General features: G+C 39.3%; 1 protein-coding gene across 4 annotated transcripts; it reads left to right on the top strand.

The window, feature by feature from the left end:
- The first annotated feature begins 24 nt into the window (after nucleotides 1–24).
- On the top strand, nucleotides 25–19,757 carry TVP23C (trans-golgi network vesicle protein 23 homolog C). Of its 4 annotated transcripts, none has more exons than XM_037165517.2 (7): nucleotides 25–114; nucleotides 3,602–3,684; nucleotides 4,842–4,986; nucleotides 10,149–10,238; nucleotides 11,367–11,498; nucleotides 17,451–17,579; nucleotides 18,885–19,757. In XM_037165517.2, the coding sequence occupies exons 1-7, from the start codon at nucleotides 103–105 to the stop codon at nucleotides 18,906–18,908; spliced, it is 615 nt and encodes a 204-aa protein (XP_037021412.1). In that variant the 5' UTR covers nucleotides 25–102; the 3' UTR covers nucleotides 18,909–19,757. The 4 variants fall into 4 exon arrangements, with proteins under 4 accessions (XP_037021412.1, XP_037021418.2, XP_053528644.1 ...); XM_037165523.2 differs by having other exon boundaries at nucleotides 17,455–17,579; XM_053672669.1 differs by lacking the exon at nucleotides 10,149–10,238.
- The last annotated feature ends 3,325 nt before the right edge of the window (nucleotides 19,758–23,082 follow it).

Consider the following 23,082-nt stretch of genomic DNA (forward strand, 5'->3'; position numbering starts at 1 on the left):
CCCTCCAGGCTCCCAGAAGCGGAAGTGGGGAGGGGCTGGGGCGTACTTTGGCTCCGCTGGGCCTGACGTGGCGCCCGGAAGTGGGACTGGAGCGGGGCCGCGATGTTGCCGCAGGTGAGTGGCCTTGGCGCGTCGTGAGGGCCGTGGTACCTGGGGGCTCGCTGTGGAAAGTGGTGGGGCGCGATTGGAGCATCCTGGGGACGTGGAGCATCCTGGGGACGTTGTGTCGGCGTCCTGGCTTGCAGCGGGAGTCGGAAGAGGAACGGGGTAGGCGGAGAGCCCAGGGCCGTTGTTCCTGGGACGGGGCTGGGCGCCCGGAAGCCTCTGGTGGACAGTAATCCAGGTTGTGCTGAGGGATAACAGATCCCGGTGTGGAAAAGCGCGTGGTCAACCTGCGCGGAACGCTGGTGCCCGCCCGCAGAGACTGCTGTCCGGGGACGGGCAACTGTGGGGTGGCAGCCTGATCTTTCCGGGTGCGTTGCGATCCTGTAGTAATGGGAGACTCCGCCCGGGCCTTGCTTTCAAGTTTACGTTGCCAAACTGATCTTGAATTGATGGCGGTTAATAGATTTAATTACAGTCCACAACTTGACAACCAGAGACTAGTATGAATAATTAAATACTCTCTTCCTATTTAAACAAATATTGTAAAGTGCACTTTCACTTAGATTATCACTGGTGTTTTTTCCCTTGGTGGAGGGATTGCTGTGGCCCAGGCACTACTGTTACTGAGGTCCCCTGTTAGAGACACAGTAGCCACTTTTCCATTTTCCTCTTGTGGCCTCTGCTTTCTTGGTCTCACCACCTTCCCTGACTCCGACCCTCCTGTGTTTCTGTTATCGGGACCATTCTAATTATATCACTGGGGCCACCTGGATCCATCTCAATATCCTTAATTTAATCACTTCTGCGAAATTTGTTCTGCCAAGCAATATACATATTCACAAGATCCAAGGATTGCAACTCGGGCTTCTTTGGTGGAGTGAGAAGATGTGTGATTGGGCCTACCACAGCTAATGCAGTGGGTGGCCTGAGAAAGGTCATAGAGGTGGGTAGGGGCCGGATCTGGACATGTATGGACAGGAGTCTGTTTTTCAGCCAAAGTACTGTAGGTTTTAAACAGGGGAATGGCATGCTTATTCTGAAAAGGTCACCTTGGCTGCAGGATGGAGATGGCACTCTTTCAGTCAAGAGCAGTGTACAGTAGATCTCAATCTTGGCTGCACATTATCATCATCTAGAGAGCTCTGAAAAATTCTGATGCCCAGACCATCCATCTGAACTTCGGGGTGAGACTCAGGTATCAGTTTTTTAAATTTTTTATTTTTAATGTACCCTGTGTAATTACAGCCTGTAGCCAAGGTTGAGAACCACTAATTTCATAGATCTAAATTCATTTTATTACCTTTCTAGCTTTAGTTCCTACCTTACTTTGTCCACTGTTCACTTTGTGGGCTCCTCGGTCTTTCCCTGTACATATGTGTATGTTCTCATTTCTGTACCTTTGAAAGTACCTAGTCAAGAGACTAGAATGAAGCCCTGGCTGGTGTAGCTCAGTGGATTGAGCACGGGCCTGCGAACCAGACAATCGCGGTTCGATTCCCAGTCAGGGCACATGCCTGGGTTGCAGACCAGTTCCCTGCAGGCCAGTTCCCAGCAGGGGACATACGAAAGGCAACCATACATTGATGTTTCTCTCCCTCTCTCCTTCCGAAGATAAATAAATAAAATAAAATAAAAAAAAGAGACTAGAATGAGCAGGAGACTTACTTGTTCTTTCAAGGCCCAGCTGTTAAACTGTCCTGCAGGAAGCTTCTCCAGAGCCTCTTTCCTGTCCTCCCATTTGCACTAATGTTTCTCCTGGCACTGTTCCCAGTCTGCTACATAGCATAGTACAGGGGAACACCTCCTCTGTGTTCCTCATGCTTCAACAAATAGACTGCACTGCCTGGACTGGCACTCTGCACTGGCACTCTGCTAGACACGAGGGCTCCTCCCATAGTGTCTGGATGGAGGTAGGAGTAGGCTTGCAGGAAGGATGTCCAAATGGCAATTTGTTCAAGTGCTATGGGAACATGAGAAATGGTATGCCTGGGGATTTCAGGGAAACTTTCTCTGCTAATTCAGTATTTGAGTTGAAATTTAAAAGATGATTTGGTGTTTGTGTAGGGCTGTTTGATGAGCTGTGTAGGGGGTGGGGAAGGGAAGAGATTTCTGGGTAGAGAAAAGATGAAAGGTAGGAGGAGGGGTGCACATCAAGTTTTCAGAACATGCAGTAACTGTTGCTGTACTGTCCATCGGGAGGGAGTGTCAGGGAGATCACATCAGGAGATCTGTGCTGTGTGTGAAGGAGTTAAGTTTTATCCTGTACATGTAGGTACACCATAGAAGAATTGGGGCAGGGAGTGATGTGGTGTTATTTCCATGTTGGGAGGTTTACTCAGTGGATAATGAGAGGCTGGAGTAGAGCTGAGCATGTGACTAGAAATGGAAGCAGGGAGGCTGGTGACTGGCTGGCACCAGTGAAGGTATAATAAACAGCAAATATCTCGTGGTTGAGGCTGAAAGTCAGTTGCATTGAGTTGAAATGTGAGCCATTCTTACGAGCCTAAAGTTGTGAAAGGAAGGAACACTATAGGAAGGAAAATAGAAGATAGTCCTGGCTGGTGTGGCTCAGTGGATTGAGTGCCAGCCTGTGAACCAAAGAGTTGTTGGTTCCATTCCCAGCCAGGGCACATGCCTGGGTTGTGGACCAGGTCCCCAGTAGGGGGCACTCTAGAGGCAACCACACATTGATGTTTCTCTCCCTCTCTTCCTCCCCCCGCCCCCATCTAAAAACAAATAAATAAAATCTTTATTAAAAAAATAGAAGATAGAAGGAGAGATTCAAGGTTAGGGTTTCTTAAAATCTTTTTCATGCTATAAAGCAGCAGGCCCCAACCTTCAGGGACTGGTTTCAGGGAAGGGGGTAGGCAGGATTTGCTCTGCTTGTGGCCCTGTTCCTAACAGACTGTTACTTGTCTGAAGCCTGGTGGTTGGGGACCCCTGGTACAAGGACTCCTGAAGAAGTTTATATGCTAATTAGATCCAGTGAAAACCTTTGAAGATGTAAGAAAGTGTAAATAAAATTTATGGAACAAGCCCCCAAGGATGCAGAAAAAGAAGTGATTCTGAGCACAAATAGATGATTTTGCCTTTGGAGAAAAAGAGAAAAGAGTTGTGAGAATGGGTCAGGGAAAGAAGAAAGCAGTCAGCTGATTCTCTGAAATAGCCAAAAAATACTGAGTTTATCCCTTATAGCCTCAGTGGTCTCTAACTTTGGAGGAGCATCCTCTACACACTGGTGGTTTTCTCATAGGACTCAACAGCTTGGGTAGGGATGGAGAGAGCAGATACTTGGATTACCACGTGGAGGTTTTGCCAAATGATTTGGATGGGGGTTAAGGAATTACACATGCCCTTTTCCTAGGTTGTGAATTCCAGGTGGCTTTGACCATGTCTTAATCTTATTCTCCGTTCTGACTAGTGTGCTGCCTTGCATGCAGTCAGCATGTGCATACTGAATTCATTTTGCTTCATGGCTATTTCATTTTCTTATTAGGATAGTAATGATGACACTGAAGATGTTGCACTGTTTGATGCAGAAGAGGAAGCAGCTGCTAGACCCAGAAAATCCAAAATCAGGTATGAAGATAATTTCTAAGAGTGGTGTTTATGTCCAGTGCCGTTATGCCTGTAGACTGGTGCCAGCTGCTGGGATTCAAGGAATTGTGATGTACTTGTGAATGTTGTATATCACTAGTGTGACATTAGATCTAAGACAAAAAATGGCATTTCAGATTTTCTTTGGGAATGACTGGCATTTAGAATTTTACTCAACTCTGAGTTTTCAAATCTGTAAATCCAATTAAGTAAACACTAGTGTGTTCATTCTAGCTACTGTGCACTAAGAATGCACCATTTCTTTAGATGGTTTCCGTAGATGCATTATGACATTTTCATTTATTGAGCAGATTTTAAAATTGCATCTTTTGTATAAACTGACATGAACATATCAAGGCAAACATTTCTATTTCAAATTTAGTTCTCTCTAAAGAAATTCACTTACTGAAATCAAGTTCTACCTAAACCTTGAAAACGAGAGATGCCAGTCACAAAAGACCACAAACTGTACAATTTCATTTATCTGAAATGTCCAGAATAGGCAAATCTATAGAGACAAAAGGCACATTTATGGTTGCCTAGGGATGGAGAAGGGATGGGGTAGGGATAAATGGGGAGGGACTGCCAGTGGGTACAGGTTCCCTTGGGGTCATGAAAGAGTTCTGAAGTAGATTGTGGTGATGGTTGTACAATTTGTGAATACATAAAACACTATTGAATCATATACCTTAAATAGGTGAATTGTACGGTATATGCATTATACCTCAGTAGAGCTGTTTAAAAAACAACTCTTCCTGATGGTTACTTTGTCTTAAGGCCTGAAGTGGTTTCTGAGGACCTAGAAATTCTTTTGTCATGATTTTTGGATATATGAAGATAAGATTCAATCCTGAGGGTATGGTTACCGTATTTCTCCAAGTTTGGTTAAGTTTCTTCTTATGTATTTTGTGAAAGTTTATAGTCAATGAGATGTTAACATAGTGTATTGACTGTGACAATAGGGCTTGGTCAAATAATGGGACTTACTAAAAAAAAGAAGTATGTGGTTTGCTTCTTCCTTAAGACATCTCTTTTATTTTGACCAAACTGCATGGTTATGCTATGGCTGAAGCATTTTTCATCTATATCTGCAGTATCTAAGTGTAATTGCATTTCTTTTTTTATGTTTTGGTTTTCAGACATCCAGTGGCATCATTTTTCCATTTATTCTTTCGAGTCAGTGCAATTGTAGTCTATCTTCTCTGTGAATTGTTAAGCAGCAGCTTTATTGCCTGTATGGTGACAATTATCTTGTTGTTGTCATGTGACTTTTGGGCAGTTAAGGTAGGTTTGATTATTTTTATTCGAAACCATTTAATATGATGAGATTGAATGGCATATAAAGAGTAAAAAAAAACCCAAAACCCTGAAACTTAGCATTTTGGATTTGCATTAAATTATCTTCTTGTTAAAGTGCCAGGTATATCAGATCACATGTAGGTTATTCTACTCACTTGTGTGCACCTTATGTCAGCCTACATCGGCTTTAAAGTTAAACAAATAAATATGACCGCAGCTGCAGACCCTATATATGGTGTCTAATGCAGTTCTCTGGTTTTGCTTCAGGGTCACCTCCAGCTGTGCCATGTATGATTTCTAAAAAGACTCCTGGATGATTTGTTCACTAATACTTCAGGAGTACCCATCATTTGTGAAGGCTGTAGGGCAGTATTTCTTAACCGGGGCCAGTTTTGCACCCTGGACACATGTCAATGTTTGAAGATATTTTTGGTTATTACAGCTGAGGTGGGGGAAGTGTGCTATTTGAAACATCTAGTGGCTAGAGGTCAGGAGTGCTTCTAAACATCTTAAGATGCACAGATTGGACCGCTCCCCACAACAAATAATTTTGTAGCCCACAATGTCAGCAGTGCTGAAGTTGAGAAACCCTGTTGTAGAGGATAGAGAGTGTGAGAAGTAGTTTCAAACTCAAAGGCAACGAGTAGAGGGATGGATGGGTACATGGATGGGTGGATATGTGATGTAACTTTTAAAAGATTAACTGTGGATCCTCTGTGTTCATTGTAAAACTAGACTTGTCTGTGTGTTTGGAAATTTTCATAGCAGAATGGTAGGGGAAAAATGGAAGAAAAGAAAAAGCAAGAGCTAATTTTTGAATTTTCAGAGGCAAGTATATTGATTCAAAGACCAGTAAGATGTTACAAGTATGTTCACATCCACCAACCCAGCCAATCTTTTGATTCTTACAGATATCAGAATTGATTGGCTTGCTGGCAGCTGGTTTCCATAGGGCATAAAATGCTGAGAATGAAAATTACAGAAGTCTGTTTTCTTTAGGCTTTTCTTTTGTACAGTCTTCTTTGACTTGTTTTTCTTTGAATTTCTTCTGTTGCTCTACTCTCTAAAGTGTTTACTGTATCCTGGTCACAATTTTGTCTTTGAGGAATGTTCTTTTTTGTTGTTCATCTAATTTTTGTTTAGCCACATAGAACATGGTCTTTATTCAGTTCTTCCTGGTAATTTCCAAGTTCTTAAAATTCAATACTTCTGGGTTTAGGGTTTTAAAAGATGTGGCCCAAAAGTATATTTTCTGATAAGCTGTTTTTTTTTTTTTAATGAGGTCTTTAAAAATGTCACCCTTTTATCTGTGGCAAAATTACTTACAGGTATCCAAACCCATGCTATGTGGAACACAATTAAAAAATCAAGGTGGGGAAATCCTTAAATGAACTTGGGGAGGTGGTAGGCAGGGTTCCAAACCTAGTTAGAACATAGATGTGTCACAATTACTATAAATTTCAATACAGTTGTCAAAAGAAGAAATAGAATCATTAAAAAATAAAAGATAAATATAAAGATAAAATTATTTTAAAAAAATTTTTTTAATTTAAATGTTAATGCCCATATGTTGCTATTGTTTTATTCCTTACTCTGATGGAGTAAAACATATTAAATAATGGTTTTAAAATTTTAATGATAGCTATTAGTAAAACTTAAAATAAGTTATGTATTTTATCGGAGAAGATAAGAGTGACTAAAAGATGCTTTATAAAGCAAGAGAATGAAAGAACGCACATGTCAAAGGAGCTTAAGTATCACAAGGTGTAGTACAAGGTGATTGATGGAAGTGGTAGCAAATTAGTTACAACAGTAGATGTAATTTGATTAAACTCTCTTCTTAAAGATAAGAATTTTAAGATTGGGTCAAAAATCAAGTCCAACCAAAAAGTTCTAACTACAATCATAACATTATAAAAAGTATAAAAGGCAAAGATAACAACAGATCAATTCAAACAAAAAGAAACTTGGCATTAGAATACTACCATTAAACAAAGTAGAAATGGGAGTAAGACAGCATTCAATGGAACAAAAAAGGTTATTTTGTGAATCACAGTGAGGCTCATTCCCAGAATCACATTATGTCAAACTATGTGTAGTTAAAAACTTAGAGACACTAGAAGAAGATGGAGGGAACATTGTGGTAGGGGTCTAATAAGCCACTGTCTCTGATCGATCAAAGCAACAAAAAACCAAATAAGGTCTAAAGGATCTGAAAGAAATAACAAGGCCTATTTAATAGCAATATTTGAAACTTTTTATATACAAGGATAATTTAATGGCAAGAGTTCAGTCCCTATGCAACATTTGTACAAATTAATTGTCACTATAAAGAAAATTGAAATATATTGCTCAAAGCAGCTACATTTTCTAGCCCAGTGCAACAAAACTAGAAATTCATTAAAAATGGTAGTGAAAACTGGAATTTTAAAAAGAGCCAACTTGCTAAATATCTTGGCCTTAAAACAAAAAGTATAAATAATAGATTATACCTAAAGACATTTTAAAACTATAAATAATAGATTTTTTAACCTAATGACAATGATCATCTACACATAAACTTGGGGAATGAGTAAGAAGCCGAATTCAGAGGAAAAAAATAGATTAAAGGCTTTTATTATTAGAGGTCCAGAATTTTTTAAATTAAACTTTGTTTTTAATTCTCACTTGAGGATGTATTTATTGATTTTAGAGAGGAAGGGGGAATGAGAGAGACATTGATTGGTTGCTTCCTATACAAACCCTGATGGAGTATTGAACCCACAACCTAGGCATGTGCCCTGACCAGAGATTGAACCTGAAACTTTTGGTGTATGGGAGGACTCTCCAGCCAACTAAGTCAAGCAGTCAGGGCAGGTCCAGAAATTTTAAAAACAAAAGCAATCAGCTTGAGAGAAATTAGGAAAATTAATATTTATAAAAGTAGAAAGTAAAGAATTGGAAAATGGGAAAGTGGAAGAAGAACTATTCTGTATTCTAGAGCTGGTATTTGAAAATGCCAATAAAATAGACCTCTGGCTGGTCTTGGTCTTTACCAGCTCTTCTCTTTTACTTAACCTGTAAATGTTAGCACTTCTGCCAAATGAATTACAGTCTTTAAGGTTCCTCCTTTTCTCCTCTATTCTTTTCCTAAACACTATCATCTATGCTTCTGATTTCAGATGCTTATCTGTAGGCCAGGTTGACTCCCAGATCTGTATCTCCAGCCCAGGTTTGTCTTTGTTGCTCCAGACCTCTCCATCGGTCTTTTTGACATACTTATTTGGCTGTCTTAGAGGCACTTCAACATGTGTGAAATATCCTTCTTGTCTTCCAGCCCCCAAAATGCTGCTTTTCCACTAGGGTTCCCTTCCACAGGTCCTTGAATCACCTTTTTTTTTTTAACATGAGTAAACCAAAAATATATGATTTGCCTTCTTCATACCCCATATCAAGGTAATCACCAAGTCCCGTGAACCCATAGATTTTACTTTCTTCCTTAGGGCTTCCATGCCTGCTTGTCTACCTGATGGATTGTTCTCATTTACACATTACCTCAACCCAGTGATGCCTGATCTGTTTCTGTGCCATGGATTCCTTTCATAGTCTTATGAAGCTATGAATGGTGTTTTTAAATACAGAAAACACATTAAGATTAAATATCACTACAGAAATCAAAGGAACTCACATTGAGATATAATGAAAACATTAAAAAGGCACAGTTTCTAATTTAATGATATGTACTTTATTTATGTACTAAATAGTAAGACCTGGTATCAGGCCTAATTACTTTGAAAGCAGTGATGAACATAAATAATATTTCGTGATATCTGCAACAAGTGTAGTATAATATCTGAAAGATATTTGTGGTTTTTATTGTGGTAATACCTCAGGTTAATTCTATCATGGTTAATTGTCTACATTCATAATTGAAAGATAAACTATATTTTAGCCAGCAGTTAGTAAAAATAAAGGTATAATTTTTCTCCATCCAAGTTCACAGAACCCCTGAACTCTCTTAGTGGACACCATTGATTAAAAATGTCTTGCATTAGTCCTGGCTGGTGTAACTCAGTGGATTGAGCGCAGGCCTGTGAAGCAAAGGATCGTGGTTTGATTCCCAGTGAAGGCACATGCCTGGGTTGCAGGCCAGTTCCCAGTGGGGACGCAGGAGAGGCAACCATACATTGATATTTCTCTCCCTCTCTTTTTCCCTTCCCTTCTAAAGATAAATAAATAAAATGTAAAAAATAAAAATAAAAAAATAAAAATTTCTTGCATTATTGATTCCTACTTATCCTTTAAATCTCATTCCCAGTGTTGATTCCTCAGGGACAGTGTCTAGGTCATTCATCCCTGTTAGACTTGCAAAGCCCACTCTTCTCCCTCGTAGTACTTAGCATGTTCAGTAATGGAACATACACACATTGGTTGACTGTCTTTCTTACCCACAATACTTAAATCTCCACAAGGATAGGAGATGTTACCATGTTATTACATGCTTAATAAATATTTGTTGAGTAAATAAGCATTAGGGAAGCTATCAGAGTAATTTGTTATGTTAATAAGGAAAAGAACTTGTTACCTTTGAGGTGCTGAGTGAAGGCCAGTACCTGTAACCACTGTCTTCCTCAGTCCAAAGCTCTCTCTTGATTCCTATAAGGGCACTAATCCTATTCATGAGGGCTCCATCCTCATGAACCCATCTAATTCTAATCACCCCCTAATACCACATATTGGGGGGTAGAGTTTCAGTGTACAGAATTGGGGGGATATAAACATTCAGCCCATAACCACCATTTTTAGAGATATACAGTTACAAAATACCTGTAGCTACAGTCAGGATATATAGGAAAAATAGGTCAGAGTGGCTAATGAGCAAGGGGTTTAAGAACACATTAGGGAATGGGAGAAAGGGTAGGAGCTCAGAAGGGGAAGTGGAGGGTAATGTTGATGAAGGTATTTATGCTGTCACCCCCATCCTGCTGGTCCTGCCATTGCCATTTTGTTTCATCTTTTGTCCAGGCCTGGTGTATCATGGTATAAAACTGAATATTATAGAGGTAAAGCAGGCACTATTTTGTTTACGAAAGGTGACACTGAGGTATGACCTTATGGTACATCTTTAAATAATGTTTTTAAAGTATGTGTATATTAATCTTTACCAGAATGTCACAGGTCGACTAATGGTTGGCCTGCGTTGGTGGAATCATATTGATGAAGATGGAAAAAGTCACTGGGTGTTTGAGTCCAGGAAGGTAGGCACCTCCCGCCTCCTGCTTTGAGTGCCATTCAGTAAATTAGTTGTAGATTACATTTGAATATTTATGGGTTAAGTATTTAAGATTAAAAGCACTATCCCAAACATTTGACATGTCCACACTAAACCAGATGGCCCTCTAAATCTAATTATATTTTTCTGACCAGGTCAGACCAGAAATAGTGTGTGTCTAGGAAGAATCCTCCAAGGGTGGACTTATACTGTATGCTGAGCTTCCTGTTCAGGGTTGCTTTCTGATGCCCTCAGCTTTATGTTACGTGACTTGGAATAACTGCTTCTCATAGCTTGCTCTGTCCTTGCTCCATGGTCCTTTTCCATTGTCGGCAGGAAACAGAAATGGAAGGACTGCAGCTGGATAGAAAATCTGAAGTGATTGGAGCAGTCTGTTCTTTAAGTTGGACCTTCAGGGACTCTAGGGAGGCTCTGGTCTGTTTTGGATTGGCCCGCTTATCGATACTGAACTTTGTTTCCCTGTGGAAATCAGTGTGGGTGGCAGAGGACAAAGTTCTTGGAGGTAATAACAGGGAAATTACTTGCCTCCTAATTGGAAGCACCTTGACAGGCATTTCTCACAAAGCAGCAGTATGCTCAGTGAACCCATGGTCCTTTGTACTGTAAAATCTGCCTAATATACAACTCACCACTCTTTTAAATGTTGGGTTTTGCTAAGATACTGTGGTCATTGTCCAGAATGGCTTAATTCCACTTTTTTTTCTGGACCCTGACTTGACTTTTTTGGAGGACTGTAGCCTTGATTTTCTTGACTTTCCCCCCCAGAAAGTATCATTTAAAGCTTCCCTATGAATGAACAATATAAACACAAGAAGGGTAGAATAGAAGCATATCAGACCACTTTAAACTGTCTGCTCTGCCCTGAAACTACAAATTCTTGATCTAAAACAAAGTATATTACAATGAGTTCCTAAAATTATTGTAGTGGTGGATCTACTAACTTTTTTCGAGGGGAGAGGGGAGTTTTGGACTTAGGACTTGGGGTGTCTGTGTTAATTTATTTGAGTTTGAGGGTAAGATGTTTTTCATCAAAGTGTAAAACTTCATACTGATATCACAAAACACTGGTTATTAAATTTACGTTCTTTTATAGGCATCCTCTCAAGAGAATAAAACTGTTTCAGAGGCTGAATCAAGAATCTTCTGGTTAGGGCTTGTTGCCTGCCCCATGCTTTGGGTGATATTTGCCTTCAGTGCTCTCTTCTCCTTCAAAGTGAAGTGGTTGGTGAGTATCAGGGCAGAACTAGGGAATGATCCATTAAGATGCCCGAGGGTTAATCATAGTAAGCAGCTGTCTAGGCCAACTTTAGGGACCTGTGTTGAATAGGCAACTTGATCATGTATTTCCCAAGTTTGATTTCCCAGTCTGCTTTTAAGTATTGTTGAGCAGAGCTGTGTTAAAGACCTTGCTTCACCAGTTTTCCAGGTGCTAGCATAATTTTAATTGAACCCACCTTGTAGAGAGATGACTGTATTTATCACATAATCTTGTTGGATGAGATGTTCATTAAACTCCAAACAAACATGTTTAGCTTAATTTGGAACTAACAGAGTGGTCTTTTTGAAAATATTGCTTGGTAACCTGTTCTGGCTATTATATAGTAAATCTTGTGAAAACTTAGTGGCTTAAAACATCAACAGTCATTTTATGGTCTCTCACAGTTTCTCTGATTCTTGAGCCTGGATGGTCATCTTCTCCCTGGATCCTCACGTGGTCTTCCCTCTGTACATGTGTCTGTGTCCTCTTTTCTTCTATTTATAAGGACATCAGGCATATGGATTAGGGCCCACTCTGGTGGCCTCATCTTATTTTAATTACCTCTTTAAAGACCCATCTTTAAATATAATCACATTTGAAAATACTGGAGTTAGTACTTAACATATGAACTTTCAGGAGCCACAATTCAACCCATAACAACAACCTGGCCTCAGAAGTAGGCACAGCAGCACTTTGCCACCTATTCATATTCAAGGGGATGGGAATTAGCCTCTGCACCTTGACTGGTGGGAGGTGGCGGTGTTAAAGAGCTTCCAGAAGAGTATGTGGACCAGGAGATACTGTTGCTACCATCTTTGGAAAATGTAATTTGTTACTTGCTCCAGACTATGAGTCTTGTTCTTTTAATAGTTAAGTTTGTCTCACTTAACTGTTGATAGCAGATATATTTTGGTCTTACTGGTGTTTTTTTTTCTTATTTTCTTGTCTCTGTTTTGCTATATAGGTTCTCTTTTTGTTGTATGTACATATACATAAATCTTTTTTGCAATTTGGAAGGTTTATTGTCTACTTTCAGTTTTTCTAATATTGATCTTAATTACATGTTTGTATTACACAGTCTTTCACAAATTAGAAAGTGTGCTTCATATCTGACTTCAGGCTGTGGTATGGAGATGGTCAGGTTAACACTCATGGTTTCTCCCACCTTTTCTCCCTGCTTCCACCTCTGTATTTTTGTTGATTGTACAGTTAGCCCTTGAACAACATGGGAGTTAGGGGTGCTGACCCCTCATGCAGTCAAAAATCTGCGTAAAACTTTTGACTTTCCTAAAGCTTGACCGTGTTGTGTTTTCTTATTTTAGTTTTTTTAAACAATACACTTAAACCTGCTTATTGACTTAACAGACTGTTTAGAAAGGAAGTGAAATAGTCTTAGGCTCTCTCTTTATTTTATCCCTTTCTATTGTTTGAGTTTGTTTGTTCTGGTATTATTCTTGCTGTCAAGATTTGTAACAATTGCCTTTTGAACTATATTTTGGACTGTTTGTTCAGTCTTTGATTGTACTATTTTAAAATACCTTGATTAAATCTTTTTATTGGAGCTTTTTTCCTTTTACCTCCTGGATGGTTAGCTACATTTCATTGCTGGGTGATGTTTTTCAAAAAACTTATAAGTGTTATTTTCCTTTGGCTTTGTCATGTTTAAGAATATGAGCCTATTGACTTTATGTTTGAATGACAACGTGGCTAGGTGAATATTCTTGGGTCACAGCTTCTTTCGTCATTTAGAAGACATTATTTCATTATTTTTTTTATATCAAATTTTAAGGGAAATCTGAGGCCAGGCTTACTTAACTGCCATGTAAGTGAGTAAATCATTTTTCTCCCTGGACAAAGAATCGTTTTTATTATTCTTAAAGTTTTAAAATATCATAACCAGAATGCCTTTGTGTTTATCTTTCTAGATTGATTTTTCTGGAAACTGTGTGGTCCTCTAATGTGCAGGTGCAGATTTTACTTCGAATCAGGAAGATTGTCTTCTGTTAAGTCTTTACATTTATTAATGTTCTGTTTTTTGGTTTCTCCGATTCCGAGGCGCTGGTTATCTCTGTTCAGTCATTTTTGTCTGTTCTCATCTGCCATCTTTAATTGCTTTGAGCTCTCAGTTTTCTTGTCTTCATTCACTCAGCAAATATTTTTGCAAGTCTTGTATATGCCAGATGTGTTCGTGGGACTGGAGATATTGTCAGCAGATGGATAAACAAGGTAACTGCTCTGGTATGCCTTATATTTTCTGGCAGGTAAGAATGGAGCGTGCAAGGGAGAGAGTAATGGGCTACTTTGGGTCAGCAAAGGCTTCTTTCTGTATGTCCTTAGCTCTGTAAACTTTATTATCCTCTCCTCTTGTTGTGTTACCTTACCTTCATTCTCTCTGAGTTCTTACCTTCAGGTCGTGCATAGGGCGAAGTATTCTCAGGAGTGCTTTTTATTTCGATGGACTGTGTTTCTTTCAGAATAGATTCTTAACCTATCTCTTGCACACTGTGTTCTTTATTTTCACTTAGTTGCTATAGTATTACAGAGATACCTTTCCCTTTGTCCCTCTCTGTTTTGCTCCTGCTTGCAGGCAGCTCTCCCTGAACCTTCTCTTTATGCTGGTTTAGTGTGGGTAATTTCCCCTGACTGCCATCCCCTGTATCGGAGATATCTGGGCTCCGTTGTGAGCTGGACTTCAGGGGCCTGAGGCACAGGCATGAGGAAGAGAACAGAGCCAGACCTCTGGCTGCCTTGGCTGACTTGCTTGGGTTTTGCCTCTATTTATGAAGTGGAGTTCTTGTTCCTGGTTGGGTGTGTGTTCTGTTCTGGGTCTCTTCTGCTTTAGACCCTGTATGAGGCCCTGGAGCCTTAGCATCCATCTGGGACAGGCAGCCCAGTCTTTCTTTCATTTTTTCCTCCTTTATTTTTACTGTTGACTCTCTTGCTGATGTTCCCGTTTTCCTCCCCTTTGCCCTTTTTCTCCCAGCCCCAGCTCCCCTTTCCCTTTGGCCATCACCACACTGTCGTCTTTCTCCATGGGTCATTCATATATGTTTTTTTCTCTAGTCCCTTCACCTTCTTTCATCCAGTCTTCCTCTCTCCCCTCCCTTCTGACAGCTGTTAGTCTGTTCCATGTAATCATACCTCTGTTTCTGTTTCATTTGTCATTTAATTTTGTTCATTAGATTCCACATATAAGTGAAATCATATGGTATTTGTCTTTCTCTGACTGGCTTATTACACTTCCCAGTGAACACACTCCACAGCATAACACTCTCCCAGTCCATCCATGCTGTGGCAAAAAATAAAGATTTCTTTTTATGGCTGTGTAGTATTCCACTGTTTAAATGCACCACAGCTTTTTTATCTACTCATCTACTGATGGGCACTTGGGCTTTTTCCAGATTTTGGTTATTGTAAATAATGCTGCTATGAACAAAGTATATATTTTTTCGAATTGGTATCTCTTCAATAAATGGTATTGGAAAAATTGGACAAATATATGCAGAAAAATGAAACTAGACCACCAACTTATACCACACACAAAAATAAACAAAATGGATATGAGACCTAAGTGTAAGTCACCAAGCTATAAAGATCCTACAAGAAAACATAGGTAGTAAATCGCAGATGTTTGTGGGAGCATTATTTTTGCCAATATATCTCCCAGGGCAATGAAAATAAAGGGAAAAATGAACAGATGGGGCTACCTCAGACTAAAAAGCCCAGTCTTTCTTTAGCAGTGTTTCACTTCCCTAAACCTGAGCCAGCGAAGGTGATGAAAGGAAGAGTCTGGGCTCATGTTAAGACCTTGGGGTGGGAAGGTGGCCTCACCCAGGTTCTTCACCAGTCTCTCCCACTTTCTGTTCTCTTAGGTCTTCTACTTGATGACTGATGGTCCTTCTGTATTTCCTCTCCTCCTCCTCCTCCTCTCCCCTATCCCCCAAACAAGGGGGCATCAAATGTCAAGCTGCTGGGGTCTTCCTGCCTCAGTTGGGTTGGAAGGGGCTGCTGCTTTCATATCTGTTTCTGCATTTTCTTCTTAGGGTTATCTGTATCCTCTGGCCTTTTGCCTCTTAAGTTGTTAGGGGTGGTGATTGCTAGTATAAATTTTTCTTCAAGCTTCTGTGGACAGTAGTTAGGAGCTATATAGAGTGACACCAAGCTGGCTCTTTCTCTGACAGCCAGCCCTTTTTTATATTTATTGGTACCAGCTTTTTTTGCCTTTAAAAAAGTTTGTTTGCTATTTATATCTTAGGGGCAGGGAGATCTTGGTATCTGGCTTTACTATGCCATTGTAAACCAGAAGTTTGCTTGTTTTAACTTATAAATACATTTTCAGGTCCGTTGCCATTGGATAACATCGATGCCTCAGTGGTGCTCATGGTCAGTCTGTGCACTTAAGGGTCCTGGCATGTTGGTGACACTTACCATGAGTGTCCCAATTTGAGAACCATGGGAAGTGGAAGGAAATATATTTCCATAAAAACATAGTTTTAAGTTTATTTAGGTAACTAGCAACCTTATATAATTCTAATGTGTTTATTTCTGTGAAACATACATTTAAAACAGAAAGGACAACTACATACTTTCTCTACTAAAGATTTGAACCTATTCCTTAATTAAAATATTGAAGTCCTCTCATCTGTTTAAAATCACCTGTACAGTTTGTTAAAGACAGTAAGTCTGGATTGGAATAAGAAGTTCTCTTCAGCTATCTCACTTTTTAAAGGTATAAGCATTCCATAGGTAATCCTTTCACTAGCAGATAAATTGATGACTTGGTTTATTTCAAAAACATATTGGCAAATTATGGCCTGTAGGCCAGATTCAGCCCAATGCAGGTTTTTGTAACTTTCCTTTGCCTGTTTGCATGTTGTCTCTGGCTGCTTTGGGGCTAGAATGGCAGAGCCAAGTGGTTGCAACAGAGACTTTAGGACCCACAAAGCCCAAAATGTTAGTGGTCTGGCCCTTTACAGCAGTGGTGTCAAACTCATTTTCAGTGGGGCCACATCAGCCCAACCGGCCCAATGTAATTTTAGGACAGTATAAATGTAATTACTCCTTAACTGTTAAGAAAATGAAATAACACTGGGCCCTTTGAAGGCAACTGCCAAGCTGATGTGGCCCCCAGGGAAAATGAATTTGACAGCCCTGCTTTACATGAAAACTTTGCCTGCCCATTTGAGAATATTTAACCATGTGATCCCCTTACATTGCCCTAATTAACTTTATTTTCTTAATACTTAAGAGTAGGCTTGAGTTTTTTATTCTCAGTCTGGAATGACCTTAGTGGGGTTACCTGTAAGATCCCTGATGCAAACCCTTGCCAAAGTGCATTTCCTCCTAGTGCTCCAGCCCCTCCACCCCATCTGCCCCTCTCTCAGAAGACAGACACACCTGCTGATGGCTGCCCCGAGGCACTGACTGATTTGCTCTTCTGGGAGCCAGCTGAGACACACACACTAGCACAGAGCAGAGATTCACCTCTGCATGCGCTTAGCTTACTACTGAATTTGATCTATCTCTTGGCCATTCTTACGTAATTAGTTCTTTAAGCAATAATTAACATTTGAGCCTCTTCTCAGTCTCACTTACTTTTTTATATCTTTATACATGGGCCCTTGAAAAATGGAGACAGAATGGTCCCCCCCATTGCCTTCCTGGAGTTGGCCTGGTGCCTTCATACAGCATATGTATTTAATAAGTATCTACTAGGTGGCTGATGTAGTGCCTTGTGCAGAGCATATGTTGGGTCAATCTCTTCTGGCATGTGAAGCAGTCTTATTGGAGCAATACCCCCATTGTAGAGCTTCCTTTTCTTTTTCCCATAACACTCTGCCTTGTCTCATTCATGGCATAGAGAAAGGTTAATCAAATTTAGGCCAGTAACTATTGATTGATTATTTTTCTCTTCCCCAGGCAGTGGTTACAATGGGTGTGGTTTTACAAGGTGCCAACCTATATGGCTACATCAGGTGCAAAGTGGGCAGCAGAAAGAATCTGACCAGCATGGCCACATCCTATCTGGGAAAGCAGTTCTTAAGACAAGTAAGTGTTTTTTGGATGGGAGGGTGAGTTCAATGTGGTTGTGACTAATGCAGTGATTTCTGACTTGTGTAGAGTTTCATTTTTATGAAATGCTTGAAGTTTTTTAATGCACCTATTTAAGTATGAGATCATGATACTTTTGGGAGGCTTTAGAACATTCCAGAAATGTATTGTCAGTGTCTTGAAAATATTTTAAAACCAGAGAGATAAACTGTCATTGATAATAACTTACTTTATTTTAAAATATCATCAGTTCAGTTGCTTTTCATTAATTGTAGTGTCTCTGAAAGTTTTAAAGAATGCTGTTGTATGGTTTTAGGGTTTGTATAGTAAGAACAAGTAGAAACAACATAAGATTAAAGATATTTTTAAAGTACTCAGATTTTTTTTTTAGAACATACAGGTCTTATCACGGTTCCCTAATACAAGTATTTAAATCAGGGTTCTCAGTGGGATAAGCAGTATTTGTTAAATCTCTTGGGAAAAATGATGATATCTTGGTTTGCCTATGGTAGGTTGGGCAAGCAGTGTTGTGCTGGACAGTGGTGCTCAAACCTGAGCGTGCACCTGAGAGGCTAAAACACAGATTGTCGGATCACACCTCCCAGCTTCCTTATTCAGTGAATCTGGGAGTGGGTCTCATAATTTGCATGTCCCCAGTGGGTGCTGATGCAGCTGGTCCAAGGACTGTGTTTAGAGAACTAAAGCCCTGAGAGATGAAGTTCCTACTCAAGTATATACAGCTAATAAGTGGTACAAAACTAGGGCTTAATTCAGCTTTCCTCTCTTAAAATCCATTGTTCTTTTCATTCTAGTGTACAGTTTCTCTTATATAAAGAAGTGGGGAAAACGAATATTCTTGTAGGGACATGATTCTCCTCCTGAGGGTTTTTGCACGGCCCCAGTATATACCTTTGCTGTGGTCCACCTTGTGCTAGTTGTCAGATGTGTACTTTAGTTTTTTCCCTTGGAATTCCCAGTGTTTCTGAAGTAGGGTGTCCTTTGCATACAGGTGAAACTGGATGTTGAGCCTGATATAACATGTCTAGGATTAGTAGGTTTACAAGGCACCTGGAGATGCTTTGCTAAAATGAGAATGGCTTGCTGGACATTTTGGTGGATCCATTGATTTGCTTCTCTAACATATTTGTAATTTTTAACCTAATTGGACCATTGAATGTAAGTTAATATAATAGCTGGATCTGCTTACAAATACAGAATATTTTCCTAGTGCTTTGAAGTCTGGTATGTTATGTAAAACAGTTTTTTTGTTTTTTTTGTTAAGGAGTTCTTACTCTTTTGCAGAATACTGGAGATGATCAGACCTGAGGAGAGAGAAAGCCTATGTATTCTGTTACATTGGGAAAACTGAAGAGATTCTTGACTCTGAACATTTTAGAACTCAGTACATGTTGCAGAGAGGAGTGTTGGGTTTGTTTGTTCATTTTTAAATTTACTTAAAAAAACAAAAAGTGGTTTTCATATTAGGTTTTTATTTCTAGCATTTGGGGCTTGAAATATGCTGCTAGAAGTATTGTCAGAGTTGGGTTCATGGTGTGTGTTTGTGCGCGCAGTCGTGTAATGTCCATGTATTGCACTTGGTGAAAGTGTTTATCTTCATGTACATATGTAATAAAGACCTTTGCATTTTGATCTGTAGAATGTAGAAGGATGTTCTTAATCTCATTTCAAAACTCTTATGTGTTTATATATTATTTCTGTAGATTATCTTCAGAAGAAAGTTTTGTTTTCATGGTAAGAGCAAGCACTTTGATTTATGTGTAAGTTAGAAATAATAATTAATTTTACAACTTAATATATACTCATGATGAAATTTCTTATCCTAGACATTCATTGGCAGATTAAAACCAAATCTGGGTTAGTGGTGTGAACTAGTTTGTAAAATTTTATTTATTTTTATTTGTAACAAGTCATGTATTATGGGCCCAATTCATATAAATGAATCTTCACAGTTTGTATGTAAGAGATACCTAGAGATTGCGGCTGTTCTGTTCATTTTGGGGGAAGGGTAGCCAGACTTTACTTGGAACTTCCCGGAAGAGCTTCAGTGGTATTTGGCTTAATGAAATCTGTCTTTTACCACCAAAAGAGTATTATTCTTATGTCATAGTAAAAATAATCAGTTAAATACCCGGCATAATAAATGCCTAAAAAACATTTTATTTTATGAATCTTTTTTCCTTGCTATAGTGGGGATATTATAAATCATGCATTATATTAATAGTTCTTAAAAAACAATATGTGTAACAGTCTAGAAACTGTTATAGAATCTGTAAATTCTTTTGTAGGTATACTTAAACTTCGCTGGAGTCTTAATCAACAGATTATTTTGTTAGTGTATTTATATATTGTTAAAAATTTATAAAAGCTGTTTAATTGGAGTGATAGCTTTGAAGGTGCATAACTTTATATTTGTATAAAACTCTACTGTTTACAAAGCACTTTGACATGTGTAGTCTCATGTAATCCTCATGACAGACCTGTTTTGTCACCTGTGTACAGGTGATGAAATGTAGTTCAGGTTAGTGATGACTTGTCCAAGTACACATGGGTTACAGGAAGACTGATTAGGGTACATTACTGTTTTTAAAGGAAATACTTGTCTCTAATGTCTTTTCATTCTTTCTTAAGATGTGTGAAAGAAACATTGATTGGTTGCCTCTCTCATGACCCCAGCCAGGGATCTGCCCCAAAACCTGGGTGTGTGCTCTGACTAGGAGGAAATGAACCAGCGATCTTTTGCTTTGCTATATGAAGCCACACTGGTCAGGGCTCCTTGGTATTTATTTCAATGAAATAAAACTTATGTCCACACAGAAACCTGTACGTGGATGTTTACAGCAGCTTTCCTCATAATTGCCCCAAACTGGAAGCAACCAAGATGTCCTGCAGTATGTGAATGAAGAAACTTTATTCCATTCAGACAATGGGATGTTATTCAGCACTAAAAAGAAATGAGCCATCAAGCCACGAAGAGATTTGGAGGAACTTTAAATGTATATTAGTAATTGAAAGAAGCCAATCTAAAAAGGCTGCCAGTTATACAGTTTCAACTGTATGACATTCAGGAAAAGACAAAACTATGGAGACAGTAAAATTATCACTGTTTGCTAAGAATTGGGGTGGGGAGAAGAATGAAGCATAGAGGATTTTGGGGGCAGTAAAATATTCTGTGTGATATAATACTGGGATTATCTCATTATATAGTTGTCCAAATTTGCAGAATGTACAACACCAAGTGTGAAGCCTAAAGTACAGCATGGACTTAGTGTGATTATGATGTGTCACTGTAGGTTCATTGATTGCCACTAGTGTCAGGAATGTTGTTAACAGGGAAGGCTGTGGATGTGTAGAGAGTATACGGGAAATCTTTGTGTCACCCTCTCAATTTTGTTGTGAATCTTAAAGTAGTCTAAAAAGTAGTCTTAAAAAAATATCAGAAGAGATTTCAGATCAATAGTGTAATCTTTCACCTCAGGAAACTAGAAAAAGAAGAGAAAGTAAACCCAAAGGAAAGAAAAGGAACTGACTAAGAAAAAAAGACTAAAATGACTAAAATCAATGAAAGAGGGGACATCGCCACTGAGAAAAAGCAATCCTAACTGAATACTTTTGTGAAGTGAATGGTTGTCCCAATAGAACATAAAGTATTTTATACCTATTTTGTGGTGTTAACATTGTCATAAGCATTCAAACATTGTGCTTTCTCCAAAAAGTTTTTCATGTGGCCCATTTCATCCTCACAACCTTCTTAGAAAGCAGGAGGTGTTGCATGGAGGAAGATGTGGTTGTAAAGAACTTGCGTTTGAGTCACGCCAACTCTGGTTTGTGGATCCAGTTCTGCATCCTGGCTTTGACTTTGAACAAGCTACTCGTTCTACTTTTACAGATGAGGCAGTAAGCTGAGTGTCATAACATTACCTACTCTTCAGTGTGGGGGACAGGGGATGGAGAGGTCCTTAAGGATTAAATGAGATACATAAGCCACATAAATATTCAGTTTAGTCTCAAACACATGGCAAGCACTTGGTAATGGTAACTCATTTAGAAAGGAAAATAGAATTACTTAGCTAGTTAAAGGTAGGGCCATCAGAATGCTTCTGTTCAATTTAGATTCACTTCCAATTTATGGCATAGAGAACTTAAAGAAAACAAAACAGTTACAGGAAAGAATGTATATTCTTTTTTATTTCACTTAGACCAAGTTAGATCATGAGATTGTGAGATGGTAACTTGCTGTAACATTCATTTATAATTTATTTTATATTTGATACACACCCTGTCATGTTCTTCAGATTGTTGAAATTCAACTGTGCTATGGAATCTTCATATTGGGAACTTGTGCGTCGTCCACTAGATGGCAGCACATCAACGTAAACTATATAAAACAGCTACATTGCTGCACCTTATTTACTTGATCTAATGGGGAATGATGGTTGTCCTGGAAAATTAGCCTGCAAGTAGTGCGTGAGGACTAAATCCATGTTTCTTGTTGTTCAGTTAATTAAAATCAGTGCTGATGAGTTAACAGATGCCAAATGAGTAGGTACACTAATATATTTAGTACCCACAATATATCGTACACTGAGATAGCTACTACAGACACAGAGATGCAGGAACTATGTGTGATATACGTGCCAGCCTTCCTCATACCGCCAAACACACCCACCCCTTTGAGCAAATGAGAATGCTAAGGATTAAAAGGCCAGTAGCTTTCCCAGGGTCATACCCCTAGAGAGAGGTGAAGCCAGGACTTGTTAATCAATGAGCGGGGGGGGGGGGGGTGGGGGGTGGGGGGGTGGAGGGAGAAGATGACTTTGAATTTAAGATATGTTGGGTTTGAAGCCAATGGTCACAGCCAAGTATCACAGTGGGATGGAAACCTGGAATTCTACTTTAGCATTGGGAAAAGGTATATATTTGGCAGGCATTTCTGTAGAGCAAATTTGAAACAGTAACAATGTGTGGAGCTGCCTGTGGCAAAAGTGTCTGTTAAAGAGCAAACAGCTAAAGTGCAAGGAGCATGGGTAGAGGGCGAAGGATACCTGCACTGAAGGCAGACCCGGGTGTAAATCATGGCTTCTTACTCACTGGCTGTGTGTTCTTGGCCAAGATACTTAATCCCTTTGACCCTTTGTGATAACCCTATGAGGAACATTTATTTTTATTTACAGATGGGGAAATAGAGGCTTTGAGAGTATGGGAACTGACCCAAGGTCGTGGTGTATCTAGTACGTGATAGCCCTAAGATTTTGACTTGGGCTTACATTGCCAAGCACCCACACTGCCTAGAAATTCCTTGTATGTCTGTTAGTCTCCTTGTATCATTTGAGGTTCTTGAGAGAAAAAGAACCAGCAGGAGAGAGATATGTATTTACATATCATAGCTATGTATCAGTAGGATATATTCCTTGAAATATATCTCTATAAAAATATCCATATACCTAGCATGTACGCAAACAAACACAAAGACAAGGAATGG

This window comes from Artibeus jamaicensis, unplaced genomic scaffold (assembly GCF_021234435.1).
Source record: "Artibeus jamaicensis isolate MK-2021 breed Jamaican fruit bat unplaced genomic scaffold, CSHL_Jam_final contig_781, whole genome shotgun sequence".
NCBI lineage: Eukaryota > Metazoa > Chordata > Mammalia > Chiroptera > Phyllostomidae > Artibeus > Artibeus jamaicensis.

What these genes read in the sequence shown, in the direction of transcription:
- TVP23C (XM_037165517.2), top strand. An exon ending in CCCAGAAAATCCAAAATCAG is followed by an intron (nt 3,685 to 4,841) that starts GTATGAAGATAA and finishes TTTGGTTTTCAG; the next exon opens with ACATCCAGTGGCATCATTTT. An exon ending in GGGTGTTTGAGTCCAGGAAG is followed by an intron (nt 10,239 to 11,366) that starts GTAGGCACCTCC and finishes GTTCTTTTATAG; the next exon opens with GCATCCTCTCAAGAGAATAA.